Source organism: Halichoerus grypus, chromosome 3, assembly GCF_964656455.1.
Source record: "Halichoerus grypus chromosome 3, mHalGry1.hap1.1, whole genome shotgun sequence".
NCBI lineage: Eukaryota > Metazoa > Chordata > Mammalia > Carnivora > Phocidae > Halichoerus > Halichoerus grypus.
Window position 1 is genome coordinate 169,316,478 of NC_135714.1, and position 26,998 is coordinate 169,343,475.

Below are 26,998 nucleotides of genomic sequence, written 5' to 3' on the forward strand. Positions count from 1 at the left end.
AGCTATTTTCAAGGAGTAGTGGGGGCAGGAGGTGGCAAATTTTAGGGAGTTAAGGAGACCATGTAAATTTCACCTTGTTGTAATCTAAAATTTGTTCTGGAGGGAAGGAGAGAGTAATAAGTCTTTTTTTCTAAGAGGAAAGAGACCTAAACATACAAACATATGCTAAGGTGGGAGATCCAAATGTGAAGAGAAATGATGACTGATGTAACACAGTCCTTGTGTAAGCAAGAAGTGTTGAGACTCAGAGCACTGAAAAAGGAATCAGTACTGGACATGAGAAAGAATAACAAGTCTACATTCTAAAAGCAAAAATGAAAAGACAGGTGGCAATGCAGGGCAGTTAGGAGCTGCAGGAAGTATAGGACATGGAGAGTCCCATAGTTCATGGCCCCTTTCTTTGATGCAGGAGACAATGCCATCTCCTGAGACTAAGGCATGGAGAGGTGTGGGGGGTGGGCATCCAGGTGAGAAGTTATGGAAATATGTACTAGCTATGAGAGGAATGGGAGACAGAACTATCTATGATGAGCAGCAGAACAGTGACCACAGGTAAGAACCAACCCAACGAAGAGTAAAGATCATGAATTTGTAGCAGGACAAAACTATATCACTATGTGATTTTCTCTGCTCCTTCTTGGTATTCAAGGAGCAAAAGTAAAAATGGCTGGAATCATCCAACAGAGGATAGGCTATACAAGTGGAATGGTCAGAAAACGAGGCGGCAGGGAGTGAAGGCACTTGGTGAGAGAACAAAGTGCAGATAAAATGGTCCAGCAAGGAAATGGTGCCTCGTGGGTGTGACAGCATCCGAGGAAGAGGAAGACTGAGTGATCAGAGGACTTGAAATTAAAGAAAAGGAGGCGTAATAAGAAAAGCTCCAGAGCTATACAAATATGAAGCAGTGGTTGAAGGTTAATTTCTATTTAACATTTATATAGCACTTACCTGCCAGATACTGTCCCAACTGTTTAGAAATATAAACTCAGTTCTGCATATAAATCTGAGGTAGATATGTGCATCATCTCCATTTTACAGATTAGAAAATGGTTACACAGGGATTAAATAAATGGTAGCACTGAAATCTGAACTCAGGTAGTCCGGAAGGTCTAAGTCCTCTTAAACACCGTGCTATGTTCAGAGATCCTAGAGTTTGTTAACATCATTGGTAGAGCTGTTCTGGGTGATGACAGGCCTGAGATTCTAACAAGATGGGAAGATTGTTTACCTAAGAACATCTATTTCATCTTTTAGAGACTGAGCTTCATCTGCCAAAGTGGTTAGTTCATCATTCTGTTGCCGAAGTTCAGAGATTTCCTTTTCTAACTCTTCACAGCGTATACGATAATCATCTTTGGCTGCTTCTAGTCTGTAACCAAAACAAAATAGACCAAGAAAGTACTATTTATTAACAATTCTCCTTTGAACAATAAAAGGAAGTAAAAAAACATGAGAATAAACTCTTGAATCTTCTGTGACCATAAGCTCTACCTCCAAGTTTTAACCGTCCGGAAAACGAATTCCACTGGTCCAAGGCTTGCGGAAACTTAACAACTAATTACCACTCCTCTATTCAGAAAATTAGATGTCAAGAAATACTTTTCAAAATACAGCACATATAATTCATTTAAAGTTTTATTTCTGACAATGAAATTAACATATGTTCCTTGTTGAAAATTTACAAAATACAGAAAAGCAAAGAAGATAAAAATCATGTATTGATCTAAATAGATCATACTGTTAACATTTTTGAGTGTATCCTCCAGTATGGTTGCTATTCGTAGATCTTTCCCCTCCAAATATGGATAATACCATTCCTACTTCTTATTTTGTTTTGCGTAACATAAATCCTTCCTTTTGATTTACAAGCCTGTCTCTCATGTCACAAATATTTATTATTTACTTTAAATTTATTTAAATATTGAATATTAACAGAAATTCTTATTTTTTATGTAATTCTACTGTTGAATTTTATACTTTATAGTTTCCACTTTTAGTATATGATTAGAAATTTTTTTCTTTTATCTTATATTTTCTGTTAGTATTTATATGGTTTCATTTTTAACACCGAAATTCTCAATTTCCCCTGGAATTCATTTTAGTATATGATATAATGTAGGAATCTAACTTGTCCTGCCAAAATATCTACCCACTACCCACCCCCAAACCATTTAACAAATAATTTAACCTTTACCTATTAATTAAAAATTGCCACCTTTATTATATTACACATTTTTTTTAAATACACTTGGGTTGCTTTCTGGATCTTTGCTTGTGTTACTAGTTTGTCTGTATTTTGCTGCACCAGTACCAAGTTTTTAAAATTAGTACAGAAATAGAACATTTCAACATTGGACACAGTAAGTACTCCCTTATTATACTTTGTGTGTAAATGATCCGGGAATCTCTTGCTCATCAATACTTCTAGCTGAAAATAAAATTTAAATTGGAATCAAGTTCAAATTATATAATAATCTGAGAAAATGGCATTCTTACAATCTTCCATTAAAAACATGGAAACAAAACATGTAAACATGTTATCTCTCTCCACATATTGAAATAATTTTTATGTATAACAGAGTTTTCATAAGTCCCTCATATTTCTTTTAAATTTTTTTATTCTTTGGATACTTATATATTTATAAATGCCAAGTTTTTCCTGATGATATTAACTAGTTATTGATAGAAAATCTTATGACCTATGCAAATAAATGTCTTACAGTTACCCTCTCTCCATTAAGTGTTTACTGGTTCTGAGAACTTTTCAGTTGATTCACTTAATATTTTCTAGGTGGACAAGCCTATTATTTATAAATAATGATCATTTGTTTTTTGTCATTCCAAAATTTTTATGTCATTTCTCTTTCATTTTCTAGAAAATAACTAAATTGTATATGCCAGGCAATATTCTCAGTACTTTACATTTGTTAACTCATTTAATACTCAAAATTTCTAGAAAGTAGGTAATTATTAGACCATTTTATAGTGGATGAAATGGAGGCATGCCCGTGGTTACAGAGATACTAAGTGGCAAAGCCAGGATTTTTAGAATGTCTAGAAAAAATTCAAATATTAGATTAACACTCATCCTCCCCCTGTTCTTTACACATACATACATATAATAATTTCACATACCAAGCTTATTTTTTTTTTAAGATTTTATTTATTCATTTGAGACACAGAGATAGAGAGAGAGAGAGAGAACATGAGCAGGGGGAGAGGCAGAGGGAGAGGGAGAAGCAGGCTCCCTGCCTAGCAGGGAGCCCGATGTGGGGCTCAATCCCAGGACCCCGGGAACATGACCTGAGCCGAAGGCAGACGCTTAATCATCTGAGCCACCCAGGTGCCCCTTTACCAAGCTTATTTTATACTATTCCTTTTCCTTTAACTTATGGATTGAAGGAACTAAAATATTTAATAGTTATTGTAATAGACTTAATAATATTCGACAGGTTAACAATCCTGGGATAAAGTTTATTTTAATATAGTACTGTACTGAATTTGCTATTGTTTTATTTAGGATTATTTTTAAAATAGGCATAAATGAGATGTTAGTACTTTTTTTTGATGTTAGTATTTTTCTTTTTTTTAAATTATTTTTGTTGACTTTGATGTAGGGAGGGAAAAGTGGAAGCAAATGCTTATGCTCCAGCTGCTATCATTGGCTAGAAAACTGGATTTAACTCCCCCCTGCACCAAATCTTTATTTTTAAATATCTGAAATCTATAATTTGAAAGATAGATCAGTGAATACCTGCATACCCTTTGCTAAATTCACCCACTATTAACATTTTGTTTCATATACTTTCTCTCATTCACTTAAAAAAAAAATACAAACATGCATTTTTTGGAGAACTATTTGAAAGGAAGTTGCAGAGGTCATGACCCTTCACTCCTAGTAAATACCTCAGCAAGGACAATCTTTCATACACCATCATAATACCATCATCATATCTAAGACAACTAATGTTAATTTAATAATATTATCTTATATGTAGACATTTAAATTTCTCCAACTGTAGTAAAAATATCTTCTAGTACCTTCTCTCCACCCTGATCCAGGATCCAATGAAAATTCTCACATTATCTTTACTAGTATTATCTCTTTGTCTTTCCCTTTTTTTTTTTTTTTTTATAACTTTGACTTTTTCGAGTAGTCTTAGCCATCTTTAAGGATATTCCTTGTTCTGATTATTCCTTCATAATTACATTCAGATTAAATATTTGACAAAAATACTACATAGGTGACACTGGGTACAATGTGGGTGGTGCTGCTAAGTTTGATGATTTGGTTAAAATGATAACTGCCAGATCTCGCCATCAAAATGTACATTGTCCCTTTTGTGATTAAAAATAAACTATGAGACTTAAATCTTAAAAGCTACCGATGCTCCAAAAAAAAGAAAAGGAAAAAAAGAAAGAAATTAAAGGTAGAAAGTCATAATAAAGATGAGCCAGAAGCATTATATCTGACTATAAAGAATAATATATACTGAGGGGTGCCTGGGTGGCTCAGTCAGTTAAGCGACCGACTCTTGATTTCAGCTCAGGTCATGAGATCCAGCCCCGCGTTGGGCTCCACACTCTCTCCCTCTCTCTCTCTGCCCCTCTTATATGTGAGCTCTCCCTCTCTTGTGCTCTCTCTCAAAAAAAATTAATACTGAAATATATAAATATGTAGTACTAATAAAGTATTTGAATTGTTTAAGTGCTTCAAAATATAAACTACGTATGTATTGCAACGATAAAAGCATGAGACACTATTTCCTTCATTATGAAAATGCAGGACAATTCTAAATATCACTTCCCCAAACCATACTTTAAAAAACTAGCCATAATTTAGAAACAAAAGGATAAAGTCATACTTAAATTCTACTACCTACTGATTCTGTCTTAGAAAGTCAAGATGCAGGGCACCCGGGTGGCTCAGTCGGTTAAGTGTCTGCCTTCAGCTCAGGTCATGATCCCAGGGGTCCTGGGATTGAGTCCTGCATCAGGCTTCCTACTCAGTGGGGAATCTGCTTCTCCCTCTGCCCCTTACCCCAGTTCGTGTGCGCTCTGTCTCTCTCAAAAATAAATGAAAAATGAATCTTTAAAAAAAAAAAAAAAAGAAAGTCAAGATGCAGATGACAGTACTCGAAACTTTTTGGTCTCCTTCACACTCTTAAAATTACTGAAATTACAAAGAACTTTTGTTTATCTAAGTTTTATCTATTGATGTTTATATATCATATTGAGAAATTAAAACAAACATCTAAATACATTGAAAATAACAGTAATAAACCCATTATATTATTATAGACAACATACAGTTTATAAAAAATAACTATATTCTAAACAAAAAGTGAGAAACACTTTTATGATTCAAATAATCCAGTTTAATAGAAATCAGCTGGGTTGTCATAGCTATTTCTATATTCATCTGTTGTGATGGCTTTTTGGCTGAAATATATGAAGGAAATCTACCCTTGCATAGATACGTAGTTAGGAAAGAGAGGTCTGGAAGACTCTCTGAAAAGGTCTCAGTGAACCTGAAGGGGTCCTCAGACCACACCTTGAATTGCTGATATAGACCATAGGAGGTGGATGATTTCTAAAGTTTTAGAGAAGACTTAAAAATCATTTTTCTTCTTTCGTGTTAAGGCAAGATATTCTATTTCTTACTGCTAAGTCCTTCAATTTTGTGGTTCTGTTTTGTCTGGCAGGACACCAAATTTTTCCTTTTCTTCTTTTCCCTTTCACTATCCAATTGCCAAAGGGCCATTCTTCCTTCCTTTTGGCCTTTTCCTCTCCAAGAAGATGTTTAGAAGACTGTCCCTTTAAATCAGTTTGCCTTTTAAATAAGTCTGTCTCTATAAATCAGGCACCTGGCCTTTATATTGTGTCTCTTTAAATTCAGTGCCTTTATGTTTTTATGGTGACTGGTCCTTTAAGATGATGTACTTAACTATGAAATTTTCCCCCTGAAGTTTGTAGTCTAATCTTTATTTATTTATTTCTTAAAGATTTTATTTATTTGACAGAGAGAGACACAGTGAGAGAGGGAACACAAGCAGGGGGAGTGGGAGAGGGAGAGCAGGCTTCCCGCGGAGCAGGGAGCCTGACGCGGGGCTCGATCCCAGGACCCTGGGATCATGACCTGAGCTGAAGGCTGACGCTTAATGACTGAGCCACCCAGGCGCCCCATAATCTTTTTTTATTTTAAAAGTAGTTTCAGATTTTGAGTGAATTTAATCTTTCTGGTGATCTCTCCAACTTACCCTCAGGCCCCTTCACTAGTGTTTTTCTGTCTTCCTCTAATTTTTTTTGTCAGTCTGCCTATACTTGCCTCAAAGTACCTAGCAGGATAGGGTGGGACAGGTGTGTGGGATGTGTGGCTCATGTTTGTTTCCGTCACAGTTATATTTCGGTTGAGGCATTCTGTCTTCAGGTAATAATGAGCATGTATTTTTTTTTTCCTTAAAGATTTATTTATTTATTTAAGGCGGGGGACGGAAAGGGAGAGAGGGAATCCCAAGCAGGCTCCATGCCCTGCGCAGAGCCCCACGTGGGGCTTGGTCTCACGACCTTGAGATCATGAACTGAGCTGGCACCAAGAACTGGACACTTAACTGACTGTGCCACCCAGATGCCCCCGAGGGTGTAGATTTGATAGAATTTTTCCTAGACATGAAGTTATTTCATGTCATGTGGGAAGATATGGGGGAAGTTGTTTATTATTATTTGGTCTGCAGCTACCCAAAAGTCCTAACACTGCATTTTTTTTTTTTTTAAGATTTTATTTATTTATTTATGAGAGAGAGAGAGAGAGAGAAACAGCATGAGAGGGGAGTGGGTCACAGGGAGAAGCAGGCTCCCCGCTGAGCCGGGAGCCCGATGCGGCACTCGATCCCAGGACTCTGGGATCATGACCTGAGCCGAAGGCAGTCACTTAACCAACTGAGCCACCCAGGCGCCCCTAACACTACATTTTTAACATTAAAAGATAGTTACCAAATTTTTAAAAATTAGACCTTAGTGAGTGGTCTTTTACCTGAATGTTTCTTCTTGGAGTTGTTCCAGCTGAGTTTGGAGCTGCAGATGCCTTCTTCCTGCAGGACTGTTAGGATCTTCTATAGAATCAGATTGATTAAGTCTTTCCATTAATACCTGATTCTCTGCCAAGAGACTACTTTTCTCCTCTTGCAATGCTGCAACCTGTTAGAATATAGGAAGACAGCAATTATTTCTTCCAATTACACTGGCATCAGCATAATCACTTGTGAATTAGCATTATGAAAGCCTGTTTTAATCAACTTCCACTTAAAACTATTACATTACTTTGCAATACTGCACAGGCAGAGCAATATGTAAGAGTAAGCAAGAGATCATTCTTTATATCTGGAAAGACAGTTCACCAAATACGATACGTAAATGGCAACTAAGCACACAAAAAGATACTCATGATTAATCACTAAGGAAATGCAAATTAAAACCACAATGCTATACCAATACACTCTTACTAGAATGGCTCAAATAAAAAATATTGGCTATACCAAGTGTTGGGAAAGATGTAGAACTTCTTTTCCTTTTTTTTTTTTTTTTTAAAGTAGGCTCCACGCGGAGCCCAACAGGGCTTGAACTCATGACCCTGAGATCATGCCCTGAGCTGGGATCAAGAGTCAGATGCTTAACCGATTGACACACCCAGGTGCCCCTAAAGATGTAAAACCAATGGAAGTCTCATACATCTCTGGTGAGAATGTAAAATGCTTCAAGCACTTTGGAAAACAGCTTTGCATTTTCCAAAAAAATTAAACATGCAACTACCACATGACCCAGCCAGTATTTACTTACTCAAGAGAAATAAAAGCACAGGCCCACACAAAGACTTATAAAGAATGTTAGGGCAGTTTTGCTTGTGATAGAGAAAAACTAGAAACACCACAAATGTTCATCAACAGGTGAATGGAAAAATTCTAGTATATTCATATAATAGAATACTATTTGGCAATAGAAAAAGAACTACTGATACTGTCAAAATGAATCAATCACAAAATAATGAAAGAAGTCAGACAAAAAAAAAGAGTATATACAATGTATGATTCTTTTTATATGCAACTCTAGAAGATACGAACTAATCTATAGTGAAAATGCAGAGTTGGGGACTGGAGGGGGAATACAAAGAGTCATGAGGAAACATGAAGGTGATGGTTTCATTATATTAATTGTGGTAATGTTTTCACACATTCATACATATGTCAACATGCATCAAAATTGTATACCTTAAATATGAAGTTTATTATATGTTAATTACAGCTCAATAAAGCTATAAAAACAAAAGTTAACTGCCATTTCTAATTCTCACTTGCCATTGCCCACTTCCTCTTGAACTCATTCTAGTTGGGCTACTGGCCTTACCATGCCACAGAACTGCTCATCAGGATCACTACTGACACTTCCATGTCACTGTGAATAATCAACATATGACACAACTGATCACACCCTCCTCACTGAAGCAGTTTCTTCACTTGGCTGCCAGGACACCTTACTCTTTTGGTTTCTGTACCAACCTACCAGGCTTCTCTTTCTCCTTAGTCAATTCCTCTTGATTTCCCTGCCATTAGAGTGCCTTACAGCTTTCCTTCTCTAGACAGTGAAGAAACTGCTTCAGCTCTATGATTTGGCAAAGGCCAAATTTTTTACTTCAACAGTTCTATTTTTAATTTACTTAGTGTTTGATTTCTGATTTTAGCATCTTTACTAATTTCACTGAGGGTATTAAATAGATTAATAAGATTAATCTCTGCTACTACCCCAAATTTCTCCACTTCCTCTAGGACTACTTTCCTATTTATCTTGCTCCTTTTCTCTTTTGTAATGCAGATTTTCCTTAATTAAGTAGTCAAAGCAAGGGTGACTGTAAGCTATGCATTCATGAGCTTCACATTAGGGCTTATCTATAAAAAGCTGGCCTTTATGTAAATTGAGTACCCACTATGGATATTGGCAAACCCTACAAATGAGGGCTTTAAAAAAAATCTCCCTCCACCCCTCCCTAAAGCTAGCACAGATATCCCTCCTTTCTTTTCTTATGTCCTTATACCATTTTCATTCATTTATTATAAATTTAATGGGGATGCAGGAAGGAAAGAAAATTAATATATTTGATGTGTCTACTATCTTTAACCAAAAATCTGTTTCCCCCCTTTTTTTCTTTAATTAGGATTGCATGATAGCCAAACTATACTGTATGGTAGTACACAGCACATTTGGTGTTGCTTTTAGTGGTGCATTTCAAATAGGTGGTACACAGAAAAGATCTCTTACCTGCATATCCAGTTCATGGCATCTTTGAGCAATTTCTTCTTTTGCTGACAAAGCTTCATTTAGTTCCTCCGTAGTTTTCTTCAACTAGTTAGAAATAAAGAGATACAATAAACATTTCAATATGAAGTAGCAACAATTAATAATTACATAGGCACAATAAAAAATTAAAACACTTTCATTTCTTTCTGAGGGGCAAGGAGAAATCAAGAACTCTTCTGAAGAGTCAAAAGCAGCCATTTCTAACTTTGAATATCTTCTGGTCCTAAGTCTTGTCTTTTCAGTACTCTGAATCTGGTTCTTTCCTCTTATCAAGTTTTCTTACACTTTCCTATCTGGGCTACATGATTCTTGGTAATGTTGATTCTGTAATAACAGAAAATTTCCCTTGATAACATATGTACGTGTTAGAGGATGAGGGTTTCAATTGTTGAAACATATAGCTAAAAGTATTTCAACACAAGTTCTCCAGTCATATTAAACCTTTATGTTAATTTATATAACAGTTTTAAAAATATTGTTATTATTCTGATTCTCAACACAAGCCAAACATTTCTGAGTTGTGTCCCATAAACCCTAAGTTAGCAACGCATGAACAAATTAATTAAAACTGATTACTTAATTTTAAAAAAGAAAAAAATTGATATAAAAAATTATAATAGCTTTTCCTTTCATGTGACCAAACCTCTGTGTAATAATAGATACAAAAAAAAAAAATCATACAAGGCAACAACTTTAAAATCTAATATCACAAAGTAAGGGAAGCAAATTACAACTCAGGTTAAAATTTTATCATGTCCAAAGATTTTCCTACAAAACATTTAGAAACCACTGGGAAGAAATAAGAGAGGATAACACGAAGATTTCTGTTCACACTTTGGAACAATGTCCCAGGACAGATGGAATATAGAAACTAACTATTTAAGTTGCAGTATTTTATTGGAAAGCAGTAATTAAAATTACAAAATGACTTTTTGGTTAAAATCGCTAGAATAGGGGCGCCTGGGTGGCTCAGTCGTTAAGAGTCTACCCTCGGCTCAGGTCATGATCCCAGGATCCTGGGATCGAGCCCCGCATCGGGCTCCCTGCTCAGCGGGAAGCCTGCTTCTCCCTCTCCCACTCCCCCTGCTTGTATTCCCTCTCGCTGTCTGTCAAATAAATAAAATCTTTAAAAAAAAAAAAAAACCGCAAGAATATACTGCAGAGTTCCTTTAAAAATACAGTAGGTTCCTTAGTACATTTAAATATCTACTGACCGTTCAATCCTTCAAAAGATGAAGGGTGGAGGAGACATATGCAATGGAATACTCATGTGAAATAAAAGGTATTTTGTAAATCATAAGATTAAAATGCATGCCACTTTCCAGGAATGCATCTGTTGTGTTAAATGTGGCATACAGAAAGATATCACCAATGGAAAAAGAAAAATCACGACTAGAAAACACGAATTACAATGACTTAAAGTTAATTTATTTTAAAGTGGGTCATGCAATATTTTAACTACAAATTATAAATTTAATTACAAATGTGTAATATCCACTAGTAAAGTAGCTTAAGTCTTGAATTTAAGTAAATAACAAATAATTAAACCAATATATTCTATAAGCAAATTCAACTGAAACATTCTTTTCATTAATATCTGAAGTTTATTCTTTTCAATTTCTAAATGGATAAAAACAATGCAAAATTAGATACCTGGCGATCAAGGTCAACATAGGCATCGTTTCCAGCAGAGACAGGAGATTCCTTACTCATCAGCTAAAATTAAGATTTAAATTAAGATTATAACCATGAGGCAAAAATGACATCATATAAAATATACTTAAGACAACAACATGAACACCCGGCCACCACAGAATTATAAAAATTAAAATGAAAACACAAATGTAAAAGGTACATTGTCCTATACAGTGAAACTTTTCAGTCTGAAATTTCATCCCAGGATAATGTCTTCATTTAAAATTACAGGTCTAAATTCTGGTGCTCATTTTCACCGTAAGCCCAGTCATAAGAATTAAGACAAATCTTTAAGTTTAAAAAGTGGCTGGGGTGCCTGCATGGCTCAGTGGTTAAGCATCTACCGTCGGCTCAGGTCATGATCCCAGGGTCCTGGGATCGAGCCCCGCATCCGGCTCCCTGCTCGGCAGGAAGACTGCTTCTCCCTCTCCCACTCCCCCCGCTTGTGTTCCTGCTCTCGCTATCTGTCAAATAAATAAATAAAATCTTTTAAAAGTGGCTAAATGTTTTAAAACTGACTTTTCAGTAAAAAACAGCAACACTTAAGTAACTCTATCTAAAGAATAAATATGGGCAACATCAATATTAGCCAAAATGAACTGGCTGATGTTTATAACACACACACACACACACACACACACACACACACACACACACACCCCCACCCCCCCCTTAGCCTCTCTCACCCTTGTGTTGCAGAGAGAGGATCCATAACGTGTGAGGGTTTATGAACTGGCTGATGTTTATAACACACACACACACCCCTTAGCCTCTCTCACCCTTGTGTTGCAGAGAGAGGATCCATAACGTGTGAGGGTTTGGGGGAAAAGGAGATAAAATTCTGATTGTGACAATTATCAGGGGCAGACTCAAATGGTCCCAATTTTCTACTGTTTCTTTCTTATGTTCTGTCTGAAGGACAAAAGAAAGGGGTACAATTAGAAATGTGGGGATGCACCGTTGAGAGATCTTGCAATTTCAGCCTTCAGGACCACTCTGAGAGAACTGAAATGTTATGGGGCACCTGGGTGGGTCAGTCGTTAAGCATCTGCCTTCGGCTCGGTTCATGATCCCAGGGTCCTGGGATCGAGCCCCGCATCGGGCTCCCTGCTCGGTGGGAGGCCTGCTTCTCCCTCTCCCACTCCCCCTGCTTGTGTTCCCTCTCTCGCTGTGTCTCTTTCTGTCATATAAATAAATAAAATCTTAAAAAGAAAAAAACAAAACTGAAATGTTATGTTCAGCTGTACTTTTTTCTCCTTATCGGTGGTTCTCAAAGTGAAGTTCTCAAACCATCAGCGTTGCTTGGAAACTCTCCAGAAATGCAAATTACTGGGTCCCAGTCCAGATGTACTGACTCATAAATTGTGGGGTTAGGGCTCCGCAACATATTTAATAAAGTCCTCCAGGTCTCTGATACATACTGAAATTTGAGAATTACTGCTCTATATTAATGGGATGAGAAGATTTCAAAGTCCCTCAGCATAACTAGGAAAAAAAAAATCTCAGTAAGAGTAAAAAAACTACTGGCTTCAATGTTTATGCCTTTCTTTCTTTTTTTTGATGTGGGGCTTGATCCCAGGACCCTGAGACCATGACTCGAGCCGAAGGTAGACACTTAACGACTGAGCCACCCAGGCGCCCGTTTATGCTTTTCTTGTGACAATATTAATCTTAAGATTTTTTTAAGACTTCTTCCAACTGAAAAAATAATCCCATTGTAAAGAATATACAATTCATAAAAATATAAAAAGAAAAAACCATTATTCTACCATCTACAAACAATCACCTTTATAATTTTGAAATATTTAAGAAGGTACCATCCATGGGTGTAGCACACACAGGTCAAGTGAGAAAGACAAGCATACTGTAGTGTGATAAAGGCTCTGAGGGCTCAGAGAGACAGCATCTAATCAGAGGCAGGTGGCAGAAGGACTAGGAGTATTTTCTCCCAGTCTTTTTCCTTTTCCCACTGTTATAGTTAAGTCCTCATCATAACACAGTAACAACTCTGAATAAAAACCGAGGTGTCCTACACTCTGAATATAACCTTTTCTCAACCCTGGTCTCTCATTCAATTACGTTTAGTTTATGTGCTCCTCAATTTGAGGTTTCCAAGCCCTTTACCTCCCTCCTTTCTCCTGGCCTTCTAGTGAGAACCCATCATTCTGATATTCACTTTCTTCTTTACTCTCCTTAGACTTTATAGTAAACATTATTGTTTTTGCCTGCTCACATTTACTCCTCCTCCTTCTGCTAACATCATCATCTTATTTTTGGGACTTTCCCTCCCCTGCTTTAGCTTCCAGGGTTCATCATTTGTTTAACCAACTGCCTTCTACTATCTAGCCTAGATTTTTCAGTCTTTTATGTTGATGACCTTTGTCAATATCTCAATTTTCTTATCCTCTATTCCTTTCCTTTGTCCTGGCAAAATCTCAGTCTAAAATCAATCCACCCACCTATCTCTTCTGGCCATACACCAGACTGCTAAGTACTGAGTGAAAAAACAAAACAAAATTTAAATCATAAAACACTATTAATATATAGTTTCCAATTTCAATTGGGCCTTTAAAGTTGCCCCAAAAGTACAGTTATGTTTCCCTAGTCAGCAGTCTCTTTTCTCCTTTTAGAGATTATTCCCTAGTCAGCAGTCTCTTTTTTCCTTTTAGAGATTATTCCCTAGTCAGCAGTCTCTTTTTTCCTTTTAGAGATTTTCTAAACCTTTCCTACTTCTCAAACCTCTGCACTCTTCATCAGAAAACCTTGTCCGCAAATAAGAATTTCCCACGTCTTAATCCATAAAATTGGCAAGGTTCATGCCCATCTTTTCCTTTTTCAATCTTGTTTTAACAAAAGTGCTATTCTTCCCATTGAAGGCTAATCTCTCCACTTGTGCTCCCTGACCCAATCTCTTCTCAGCTGTTTTAGTAGGATAGCTATTATAAAAAAGATGGGCAGAGGTGCCTAGGTGGTGCAGTCGGTTGAGTGTCTGACTCTTGGTTCCTCAGCTCAGGTTGTGATGTCAGGGTCATGGGATCAAGCCCCACATCAGGCTCCACATTCAGCACAGTCTACTTGAGTTTCTCTCTCTCTCCCTCTTCCCCTCCTGCTTGTGTGTTCTCTAAAATAAATGAATAGGGGCGCCTGGGTGGCTCAGCCGTTGAGTGTCTGCCTTCGGCTCAGGTCATGATCCCAGGGTCCTGGGATCGAACCCCGCATTGGGCTCCCTGCTCAGCGGGAAGCCTGCTTCTCCCTCTCCCACTCCCCCTGCTTGTGTTCCCTCTCTCGCTGTGTCTCTCTCTGTCAAATAAATAAATAAGGTCTTTAAAAAAAAATAAATAAAAAAAATAAAAAATAAAATAAATGAAAAGATCTTAAAAAAAAAAAGGACACTAACAACGGTTGGCAAAGAGGTGGAAAAAACAGAATCCTAGTGCACTGCTGGTAGGAATGTAAAATGCTGCAGGATCTGTGGAAAACAAGTTGGCGCTTCCTCAAAAAGTTAAACATAGAATTACCATATGACCGAGAAATTCAATTTCAATATGCCCAAAAGAATTAATAGCGGCTGTTGAAAACAAAAACAAAAACAAAAACAAAACCCGTATACTAACATTCACAGCAGCATTATTCACAATAGCCAAAAGTAGGAACAAGCCAAATGTCCCTCAACTGATGAATAAACAAAATGTTGCACACCCATACCATGGATTATTCAGCCATAAAAAGGAACAAGTATTGATAAATGCTACAAAATAACCTTGAAAATATTATGCTAAATGAACAAAGATAGACACAAAAGGCCACAAAGCATATGATTCCATTTATATGAAATATCCAGAATGGGGAAATTCATACAGACAGAAAGCAGATTACTGGTTGCCATGGGCTGGAGCGAGGAGGAAATGAGAATGGCCTGTGTAGTGGGTGTACAGGGTTTCCTTTTTTGGTGATGGAAAAAGTGCTGGAACAAAATAGTGATAATGTTTGCACAACATTATGAACATACTAAATGTCACTAATGGCAAATTTTTGTTATGTGTATTTTACTACAGTAAATAAATGTCAGTAGATAAAGAAATATAAATAGAATGTCCTTAAAAAAAAAAAAAGGTTACCATTTTACAGAAGCCCTTCTTACTTCCATTATTCTATCCAGCTACCCCCCTTTTCCCCCTAGGTCCAATCAGTCACCAAGCCTATTGATTCAAGCTCCTATAATTTTCAAATCTGTCCACCTGTCTCCACCCTGACTGCCATAACCTAGTTCAGGCTTCCATCATTCTTCGCTGGATAATTACCAAAGTCTCTTAACTGCTCTCCCTTTTTCTAGCCCAGTTTTCCTCCAAACCATTCTTCTCTTCATATGGATTTTCTTAAATATAGACTTTAATGTATTTTCTCCTTAAAATCTATTCACTGATTTCCAAAATCCCAACTCCCTAATGAAACTGCTCAATATTCTAATGACTTTAGGTCTCTTGTTTAATTTCTAAGCACTTCCTACCTTACTGTGTTTACTATAGGCATTCTTCTTTCAGAACATCCAACATTCCATGTAGGCCTTGCTTTCTCTTGCCTCCTGGACTTTAGAACAATTTTTGCCCTTTCCTTACCTCATCTCATCCTTCCATGCTCAGTCAAGATGCCACCTTCTCTGAGAAGCCTTCCCTTAAGTCCCCAAAATGACTTAGCTACTCTTTTGAGGTACTCCTAATATTTTTCCCATTATCGTACTCTTCATTTTGAATGTTTTGAATGTATGTGAATTGCTTGGTTAGCCATTTCTCCAATGAGATTTAGACTTTGTGGAGGCAAGAGACCATGTCTGTCTTTTTCATAATTATATCCTGAATGCCTACTACCAGCTCTTGGTGCATATTAGGTGCTTGATGGTATGTTCTAAATGAACAAAAGGAATATGCACATAAAAGACACATAATCTATTCTTAAAATCTAATTGTATGTACAACTTAATATATTGCTTTGTTCGCTTGACATTTTAACCTTTTTAAGATTTTATTTATTTATTTGATAGAGAGAGAGAAGCAGGTTCCCCACCAAGCAGGGAGCCTGATGTGGGGCTCGATCCCAGGACACTGGGATCATGACCTGAGCCCAAGGCAGACGCTTAACCGACTGAGCCACCCAGATGCCCCTCACTTGACATTTTAACTGTTTTCCCTTTGTCATAAGATACTTTATTCTTTTTTTAAAAGATTGATTGATTGATTTTAGAGACTGAGAACGTGTGTGTATGTGGGGGGACACAGAGGGAGAGGGAGTCTTAAGCAGACTCCACACTGAGCACAGAGCCACCAAGGGGTGGGGGGGGGGAACACACCTTGGTTTTGTCTCAGGTCGTGTCTCAGGATGCTGAGATCACAACCTGAGACAAAACCAAGAGTCAGATGCCCAACTGACTGTGCCCGCCAGGAGCCCCATAAGATAATTTTTTAAAAACAAGTTAGTATCAGCTATAAAATATTCCATGAGATGGAGGTACCCTAATTTAAACACTTGCTTCCCAATGGATGCACACTGTTGTCATATTTCTATTAATATAAAACAGTTTGCAGGTGCCTAGCTGGCTCAGTTGGAAGGGCACGTGATTCTTGATCTTGGGGTTGTGAATTCAAGCCCCACACTGCATCTAGTAGAGATTAACTTAAATAAACTTTAAAAAAGTTATATAAAATAGTTTGATAAACACTGTTATGCCCAATCTTGGTCTGATTTTCTAAATAATTCCTTGGGCTAGATTCACAGAATTAAAAATCATTTGGTCATAGGTTTTAATTTTAAAAATATTCCTGATTATAATTACAAACCTGTAATTATAGAAAAATTGACAAATACAGAAAAGAGCACAGAGCATCCAACCATTTGGAGATGGTTAACATTTTGTCATTTTCACTCATCTTAATTTCTCTTTTTAACAGAAATGGGATTATATTGCTCATGTGCTCTGTTTCCCTAATAAGCCTTACACATATTGTTATATATTTTCCAAAAATATACTTTAATGTTACCTAATATGCCAATATATTATTCTACTGTAATTTATTTATCTGTGCCCCAATTGCTGGGCAGTTAGATTATTTCTAATGTTTCAGTACTAGAAAATAATGCTGAAATAAACAATCTTGAGGCAATATAGCATAATGGTTCTGGGTGTGGGCTCTGAACTCAGACTGCTTAAACCTGAGTTCTAACTCTGCCACTACTTCTTGTGTGAACTTGAGGTTACTCATATTGTCTATGCTTCAGTTTCCCCTTTTATAAAATGGGGACAATAACAGCATATACCTCAAAATATCACAATTATTCATTTTTAAAAATTTTGGTAAAATATATAGAACATAAAATTTGCCATTTTAACAATTTTAAGTCTACATTTTAGTAGCATTAATTATAATTGTGGTGAATTTTAAATGAGTTAATAGATATAATGTGTTTAGTAAGTACCAACACTATCTAGCACACAGTAGGTTCAAGATAAATGTCTGCTATCACTATTACTACTATGTATCTCTGTATTTCAGATCTCCTTAGGATAAATTCCTAAAAACAGAATTACAGGATCAATTATAGTAAGGCAGAGCTGTTAGTGGCCCCTTATTCTTTTTCCTATTTTTGCTTAGTAACAGACTCCTCATATTTTGGCTGGCTTTGTGACTACCTCAAATAAAGACCACATTTCCCATGGTTTCCCTGTGTGGCTATGTGAGTAATATCTGGCTAACATAAATGAGAATTGCTGAAAGTTTATTTAGAGGAAGTGGATAACTCTTCCTTCAGTCCTTCCTGACGGCTGGAAATGGAACGTGGTAGCTGGAACTTGAGAAGCCATAGCTGAACCACTAAGTAGGAAACATGTATTAAGGACGGCAGACAACAAGAAACAAGAAAGCTGGGTCCCTGATGACTACAGAGCAGAATCCAGGACCACTTAAGAGCAAAATAACTTCTATCTTGCTTGAGAGATCATCATTTTGATATTTTAACACTCATGACCTAATATCTCATATGATATAAAGAGTATAATATTTTTATTTTTATTTATTTTTATTTATTTTTAAAGATTTTATTTATTTGACAGAGAGAGACACAGCGAGAGAGGGAACACAAGCAGGGGGAGTGGGAGAGGGAGAAGCAGGCTTCCCGCAGAGCGGGGAGCCCGATGCGGGGCTCGATCCCAGGACCCTGGGATCATGACCTGAGCCGAAGGCAGACGCTTAACGACTGAGCCACCCAGGCGCCCCAAGAGTATAATATTTTTAAAAAGATGTACCAGTTTATCTTCCTACCATCAGAGCTGACTGCTAAACTGATCGTCTTTTAAAAGCTTTGTGTTTTTGAAAGGTCCTGTGTAGTAAGGAATTTGGCTGGCCTTTGTCCTGTTATTGGCAAGCAGCCTCTCAATCTCTGGAATTTCCTTACTGATAAGATTATCTTTGTTATTTGTGGGCCCCTAGGTAGTTTAAGCTAAAAAGTTGGATAACTGAAATTGGGGGCTGGTCATGCCAGCAAAACCAGCCATGTTATCAGCCTGGGTCTTTGAGCCACTGGAAAATCAGCCTGACTTCTGCGGGGGAGGAGAGCTGGAAACTGCGTTCAACCCCATGGTCACTGATACAATCAATCATACCTACATAATGAAACCCCAGTAAAAACTCTGGACATGAAAACTCAGGTGAGCCTCCCTTGATGGCAGTACTTTAGAATTGCCACACAGTAATGTGCTGGGAGTGTGATAGGTCTTAATTCCACGGAGAGGGAACAACAGAAACTTTGCATCTGGGACCTCCTAGACCTCACTGTATTAATTTTTAGGGTGGGGGGAGTTGGTTCTGGTTTGTATTCTTTCACTATAGTAATACTATCATCATTCCTGAGTTCTGTGAATCAGAACCCTGAGGGGGTAGTGGGAACTCCTGGATTTACAGTCAGATGGTCAGATTTTTGAAAAACACAACTTTACTTAATTTACACTTAGCATTTTTCATGTTGTCTGTTGTATTTTTTTCTGTCAGTTGCACGTTCAAGTCCTATATCGTTCTCTAGTACCCCTGTTTGTTCCACTGCTTTTATGATTAAAAACATTCTCACATCCTGAGATCAACTGGTTATTAATCTACATTTTATTTTTACTTTTATAATTTTATGTTTCACATTTGATGGAGTTCAAGACATGCTACCCCAAAGTACGGCTCCTTGGCATACTGAATACTTCAAGCTGAAGGAATTGGAGAAATAGCAGGTACAGGAAGCAGGTCAGAAAAGCCTCATGTGAGAGGTGCCCTCCCTATACTCAAAGGAAAGAAGAATCCTTATCTCCGAAGACACAGGGATTCTGAAAGGACTCTGAATCAACAGGACTTGCTGTTTCCCCCAGGTTACTACCCTTAACTCAAACCCTTATTTGCCCTATCACGTTTTTCCATGATTCTCCACTCTTCATCAAACCTAGCACCAAAGTACTCAGGTTTAAACACTTCTTTGAAAAACTAAATAAAAAATAAACACTTCTTTGGTCTTCATTTCCTTAAGAAGGTCTCGATGTTATGTAAAACTTACATTAAATACATTTGTATCCTTTTTCTTGTTAATCTGTCCTTTGATACAGAGGTCTCAGTTGAGAACTTGAATGGGTAAAAGAAAAAGATAATTTTTCCTCCCCTACAGTTTTGATATATTCAACTAGAAATAGCTTTGGGGGGCGCCTGGGTGGCTCAGTTGGTTAAGCGACTGCCTTCGGCTCAGGTCATGATCCTGGAGTCCTTGGATCGAGTCCCGCATCGGGCTCCCTGCTCGGCAGGGAGCCTGCTTCTCCCTATGACCCTCACCCCTCTCATGTGCTCTCTCTCATTCTCTCTGTCTCAAATAAATAAATAAAATCTTTAAAAAAAAAAAAAAAAAAAAAAAAAAGAAATAGCTTTGGGTATGGTTGGAGTTGAAGACCCACTTTCTGCCAAACAAGAAACCAATAATTGTGAGGTAGACTGCTGGTTTAAGATATATATTTATAATGGCTTTAGGAATTAGTCTATTTCTAGTTCATTGGGACATTTTTAAAAATTAGGAGTAGTTACTGAATATCTATACCAATAGACAAATGTTTAAGATTTAAATACAAATGAGAAATTTAAATGTTTTTTTAATAAAAACGAGGCAAGCTATTATCGTAAGTGCAAAGAAAAAAATTCTCAAAAAATGAGGAGAATCTCTTTTTAAAATTTCTACATCTACTATTTAAGTTCCAGTTTGCTCCTTTAATTTCTCACAAACAGTAAGCATAAAGCTCCAACATACCTCCTGAATGGCTGTCATGACAACATGCTGAACAGATTCCTCCATCATCATAATGGCTTGGATGTACTCTGAAAACAAGAACAATCTGGAATGTCACTGTTCAAGTTAAAGATACTCAAGGAGTAAAGGCTCACACTTCATGAATTCTGTGTTTTCATTCTTTCCAGGAATTCTTCATATGCATCACAGGTAAAGTAAAGTCCGAAAATCACAGTATTTCTCTTTCCTTAAGATAAACCCCCGTACCACCACCATTACCATTACTTACAAAGTTGAGGCTACAGCTAAAGGTCAGAGGAATACAATCTCTTAGGAATGTAAAGACAATGAAATGGTAAAGCCTAAAGCCAGGATGGAAAGAACTCCTTATTACTATTCCTAAAATTTAAAAATTATTTGTCTTTCACATTGTACTTTGTTATAGGTTAAAAAAAACTCTGATGTCTGTGCTTTATTCTTGTGTGACATCAAAGCACTGCATCATGTACAATTCCTACCTTAATACTTTCTACTACAGAATAGAAAAATCTTAATAAACCTGAGAGCTGCTTAGGACAAAGAATGAAGATGAAGTTAAGATAGAAAGTGACACCATAATTAAACAAATATTGCATAACCCTGGGCTTTAAAATACATCACTAATAACCTAAAGTACCAACTTCATCAATCAATCTTACCCTCACCACTACCAAAAAAGAGGATCTCTTAGCTGTCAGTAGGAAAAGATAATTTCTTGTCTTCTAAAAAAGCCCTAGAAGTAGTTTTCCTTATTTGCAAATCCAACAATGAATGGAAAAGTGGCATTAAACAAAACAAAAAAAATCAACAGGCCAGCTGGGTTCTAACAAATATGGTAAATACGTTTTAATAAGAAACATTTAGAAGAGTAAAATAATTAGGGAATTTTAGCCTCAACCTGCCTCTCTCCCCTTACATCCAAAAAAACCTCTCCACACATACACCAGAAACTTGTCTCAGCACTTCAAGTATTACATGATGGTGTCTTACTCTGAAATTGTTTAAGTGATCTTTTGGTAAGAGACTCATGTATTTGAATGCCAAGCTGTATAATGCTTTGTGTGATGGATAACTCATTAAAAAAAAACAACAACCCAAGTATTTTGGCAGCACTACTAAGTTAGGACGTTCTGGCTGTTAATGCCAAAGCTTTTCATTAATCAAAAACATACTTTTAAGCAAGTGTTGTTCTAAGGATACTTGTACCCAATCAAATGTGTGGTGACACATACAAATATACACAACATACTTAAATCACAGGCATTTCTTAGGACAACATTAAGAATGTATCAGAACCACTATTTGGAAAAAAAAGCCCTTTATTCTGAGCTCAATTTTTTGTTCTGTTTTGTTAACAAGGAGCATCCTATAAGTCTTGGAATACAAAGGAATGCTTTTAGATATTCTGCTCAGAGGTACCAAACACAGAATCCCAAGGCTCTGGAGAAAATGGCACAGCTAGGATGACTAAACAGCCCTCGAAATAAAAGACTGTGAACATGGGAAAGAAAAAGCAGTGGCACTGATAACGGGGAAGGAAAATTTAATGACAGCCTACTGGAAGTGAAGAAAAGAACAGTGGGAACAGGGAGGTTAGGAAGTTAGTTAGGTGTGAGAGGGGAAGCGTTAGTTAAGAAGCGGTGTTGCCACGTCAAGGCCCTTCCCCGCGAACACCGTAAAATGCTACATGATAAAATGATGATGATAACTATGTTAATGTACAATCTTTGAAAAGCAAAACAAAACAAAACAAAAACCCTACAAATCTTTAGTGTCCAAAATACAAGTATATATGATTATTGGGTGCAGATCTATGAGGAAGTGCTGGAGAATGAGGTGTGCTAGGTCAGCGAGATTATCTTGAAAACTTAGCTTTCAGGGCCAGAATTTACAGATTAGTATAAAGAGTATGATGTTTAAACATGGAGACATGGGTTGTTGTCCTTGCCTAGCCTTTCACAAACCAGAAATCCTGGGCAAGTCATAGAATACTTAGTTTTCCTAATGTGTAAAAAGTATTTTTTGTTCTGTTAGTACCTAGTAGAGTACTGGGCAGAAGAGAGACACTCAGTAATTATTATCAGTGTGTCTTCTACTAATCTTTGCTTTTTCAATTTTAGCACCATTTATTTCCCCCAATTTGAGAAGTCAGATGGCCAAGATAAATGTATGCTAGGTCAATGTTCTGAGCAATTGCTCCTTACTTCTGGTAATTGGATAACTCATCTAAACACAAAGTCTTTTTTATTTGTATAGTGCTTTATGGATTCCAAAGCAAATACACATATACAATTTCATTTACTCCTCATGATCACCAGGTTTTGCATCCTCATTCTGTAGATGTGGAAACAGGCTGAGTGCCTAATCCAATGTCCATCAGGTAGCAAATGGAAGATCCACTTTAATAAGCCTCATGTTATACATCATAAATGTGCAGTGGCAAGTAATACTGAACTCAAATTCATTTACTTTGATTCTTAGTTCTCAACTATGTTTCTGAAAACAGAGAATGCCCTTTGGATAAATATGATGTTAAAATCCCATTCAAAGTTTTCATCATCTATATACAATTTCAGGGGAGAAATGGAATCTAGGTGTTACAAGAGAAACTTGGTCTGTGTGAGAAGCTGGATATATATTATGATTGTCTGCTTTTCCATAGGACTATGGATATAGGTAACATCTTTGTGTTCTATTTCCACCCTGCGGTAAATCCAATTAGCCAACTCTTAACAGCTATATGCTTCCAAGAGTTGATGAATCTCTTAACGGAATAAACACGTAAGAGGTCATTATCTGAAATTCAGTGAACTATATTAAATAAATTTTCATACACCTTTTAAAATCAAAGCATCTACTTAGAGATTTAATCTGTCTTGAATCTTATTTATACCAATCTTCTAATCTTTGATAAAAAACGTTTAGATATTTTAGTAATATACAAAACTCACAAATGCAGAAAATTCTCTATTTTAATTCTTAAGTTGAACTAAATAAACTAAAACTTACTATAAGAGCATGCATGCTAAATCTAAAAGGAATAGGGACAAAGAGAAATAAATACATTGTTAGAAAAAACTCTCAGATCACAGACCAAACACTAGTCATAGCTTCAAGAAAACAATGTTGACCATTATCAAACTTGTTACAAGAACACTTAAAACGTATAGACAAGTCAAATAAAAATCTATTTTGCGTCACCGGGGATGAGGTATAAGGAGTAAGAAAAAAACCTTTGGGCTTAAAAAAAAAAAAATCCATCTTCTATGAAGGTCATCTAGTATAATAGTAAAATACTGTGTCATCATTGTTTAGAGTAGTCCCTGTCTACCTTTCTTCTCTTTCATCGCCCTTCATCCCTTCCTCACTATTCTCCAATTATACGTGTGTTTTTTTTAAATCTCTCAAAGGTAACCTAAGTCGTCCTGACATTCAGTTCTTACTATTCAGATTACTCTTAGTCCATCCTCCTTCACATCTTTGCTTACATAACTTCCCTGGCCCACGCCTGGACTGGCCCCCCATTACACTTTACCTTCACAGCACTCATCACCTCTCAGCTCACACAGTTGTGTGTGGCATTGCTTCCTGCCCTCCCCTCCACTCACCTAACAGTTCCACAAGGGCAGGTGCCGTGTCTGTTCTGTCTGGCACGGTGCTCGTAGCCCCGGCATAACGCATGAGTTCAGTAAATTTTGTGAAATAAATCCTTCATACTTGCAATCTAAAGTAGCCAATTCTAAGTTCCCAGAGCTGAATTGATCCAGTTTAACCTTCTCATTATTACTGATATTAATTTAGCTGGACCTTTCCCAATTAACAGTAAATTTCATCACATTCAGTGTAGTTAAAAATAATCCACTCAAAGAATTATGTAGTTTTGCTTAAAGGGAAAGAATATTATCACAATCAAATTTTTCTAAATTGCAAAGCTCTTACGCTTGCAAACAAAGTACCAGTAAAATTGTAGAAAATGGCATTGTTTGGGGCACCTGGGGGGCTAATTTGGTAGAGCACACAACTCTTGAGCTCTCAGAGTCACGAGTTTGAGTCCCATGTTGGGTGTGGAGCCTACTTAGGGAAAAAAAAAGAAAATGGCCTTGTTTGAGGGTGGCCTTATGAAGATGTTATTGTTTGTACTGGTGATTTATATATAATATATACAATATGTATTACCTTCCTTAATTATTTTAAATGCATACACTAACATCACATAAATTACCTTGCTTCTGTTCACAGTTCACAGCACAGCCTAAGATGAGTTGAAGCATCCTTCCGAGCTCTGCTGCATCAGAATGTTCTCCAATAAGATTCACATCAGGAAGGGTAAAGTCATTAATTTGCTGTCCTAAAATCTGAATGGGGACAAAAGGATTAGAACTGCATTTACATTTTACGTCCAAATAAAATATTTGATACAGATTAGTTTGTCAGCACCAGAAACTCATCGCTAAGGACAGAGCTGTTATGTCAGGTTCACTCCCAATTTCTATTTTTACCTCCCATACCTAAATTATAATAACCTCTATCACCACAACTTAGACCCCAAAACTGAATACTTTGATCCCTTCACCACCCCTAGAAAGACAAATTCTCTGAAGTTGAAAGTAGAGCCAGAGAGGTTCTGAACAAGGGGGCATCAGAAAGAGGGGAGATTAAATATAGGTTCATGCCCCAACAGTAAGATGCCCCCCAAACATGTTCACTCCATTTGACTCCAAAATGCTGATAGCCAAACACCTATATCAGGAAGGAGAATGGAGAATTCCTTTACGGGGAAATTGGCCCCAAATGAAATGAAATATATGCAGACAAATGGGCAGGTCCCTAATAACCATACACTGAAAAAAGAAAATTTTAAAAGCAAAGAAGCAGGATGAATATGGCTTGCGTGTTACGGGTGAACAGGGTAAGGAGGTCATGCAGTGTCTGGTGGCTTATGGTAATAGGTATGAATCTCATTCTCAATACAATAGGAAACCATTAAAGACTGAGAAAAGTGCATAATCAGACTTATATTTTTAAAAAACCATCCTGGCTTTAGAGTGAAGAGTAAGAATAGACTAGAGGGGCAAGGGTAAAATCGGGGTTCCCAGTCAGAATACTCTAGAAATCTAAACAAGAGCTAATGATGGCTTGGTATAGAGACAGAAAAAGCTATATATTAACTAGTAGGTCTTATGATGATATCAAAAGAAGGAAGGACTATAGGATTATTTATAGGTTTTGGGCTTGAGTAATAGGGTGGACAGCAGGATCACTTACTGAGTTGTGAAGATAAATGATCTAAGTATAGATGCAGGTATAAATGCAGGTAAACTTGTGGGGAAAAACAGTAAGAAAATAATATAGGCTTCCAGGCTATGTTGTGTCCATTTGATATCTGTGATCATGAAATTTAAAGTAAAACTAGTTCCACTGCCTGATTTTTTTCCCCCAAGCTATTCCTTGACTGTTCTGATGCAGCCTGAGAGGATAAAATGAGTTAATCTAGGGATGGGGGTTTGTCAAGGAATAAAACTGAAGTAAGCAAGGGAGTGGACTATAATAATAACCTGGATTCTAAACCACCTTCACAAGGGGATAAAAGGAGAGTTAATAGACGACAGAAAAGAAAGTATAACATAAATAATCATCTACAAACCATCCATATTATAGTGAAAAAGAACATTTACCTAGTAACTACCTAATAGATAGTTGTTTGAAACAACATCCTAAAAACTATACAATGGAAGATAAATGATTATTAATTTTGAGGTAAATTTTCCTTTACTTGAAACTACTGTAAAATATTATAAAATTAAATTATCCTATAGTAATACTTCTAAGCAGAGTGAGAAAAAGTCCTTACCTCATGATTATAATCCAGGATTCCCTTTAAAATTTTCTTTAAATTGCTTATCTGTTTAGAGAGAGATAAAACAACTGGGTAAAAGGCAAGCACAGATCAAATAATATAATCCAACATAAAAAATTTCTGGGGACGCCTGGGTGGCTCAGTCAGTTAAGCATCTGCCTTTGGCTCAGGTCATGATCTCAGGGTCCTAGGATCGAACCTAGCATCATTGGGCTCCCGGCTCAGTGGGGAGCCTGCTTTTCTTCCTCTCTTTCTCCCTCTGCCCACCCCCCTCGTGCTTGCTCACTCTCTCTGAAATAAAATCTTAAAAAAAAAATTTCTGAACCAAAAATATAAAAAATAAAATTCAACAGTACATGTGAATTACCATAATCATCAAAAAAGGACTATCAATGGCTTAATTTGTGATCTCGAGATTTATAAAAAAAATTGTTTCCAATCATGTTAAATTTTCAACGTTATGATTACACTGACAAAAACTGGGTTACTCTTAAAGTAACTTAAGTATAATGTCTCCAAATTCTCTCCACTGTCAGAAAAGACTGTTGTTTCTTTAGTTGAGCACCAAAGTAAATATTTAGGAGCATAAGGTTAATAAATTACTATTATATCTTGAAATGCTAGTTAACAGTCAGCATTGCAAGATACTTGGGGTATAAGAAGCATCCTGGGGCACCTGGGTGCCTCAGTTGGTTGGGCATCCAACTCTTGATCTTAGCTCAGGTCTCGATCTGAGTCGTGGGTTCGGGCCCCACCTTGGGCTCC

The 26,998-nt window shown here is 36.9% G+C and overlaps 1 protein-coding gene across 6 annotated transcripts in view; it reads right to left on the bottom strand.

Annotated features, from left to right (window-relative positions):
* Window positions 1–26,998, bottom strand: part of HOOK3 (hook microtubule tethering protein 3) — a 106,523-nt gene that overhangs the window by 48,197 nt on the left and 31,328 nt on the right. For all 6 annotated transcript variants that reach the window (XM_078069556.1, XM_036102348.2, XM_036102350.2 and 3 more), the window contains exons 4-10: window positions 26,228–26,278; window positions 24,599–24,731; window positions 20,359–20,426; window positions 11,002–11,064; window positions 9,310–9,393; window positions 7,034–7,197; window positions 1,229–1,369 (exon numbers count right to left, since the gene is read on the bottom strand). In XM_078069556.1, the coding sequence (XP_077925682.1) occupies window positions 1,229–1,369; window positions 7,034–7,197; window positions 9,310–9,393; window positions 11,002–11,064; window positions 20,359–20,426; window positions 24,599–24,731; window positions 26,228–26,278 (704 nt within the window). The remainder of the gene's footprint in view (window positions 1–1,228; window positions 1,370–7,033; window positions 7,198–9,309; window positions 9,394–11,001; window positions 11,065–20,358; window positions 20,427–24,598; window positions 24,732–26,227; window positions 26,279–26,998) is intronic.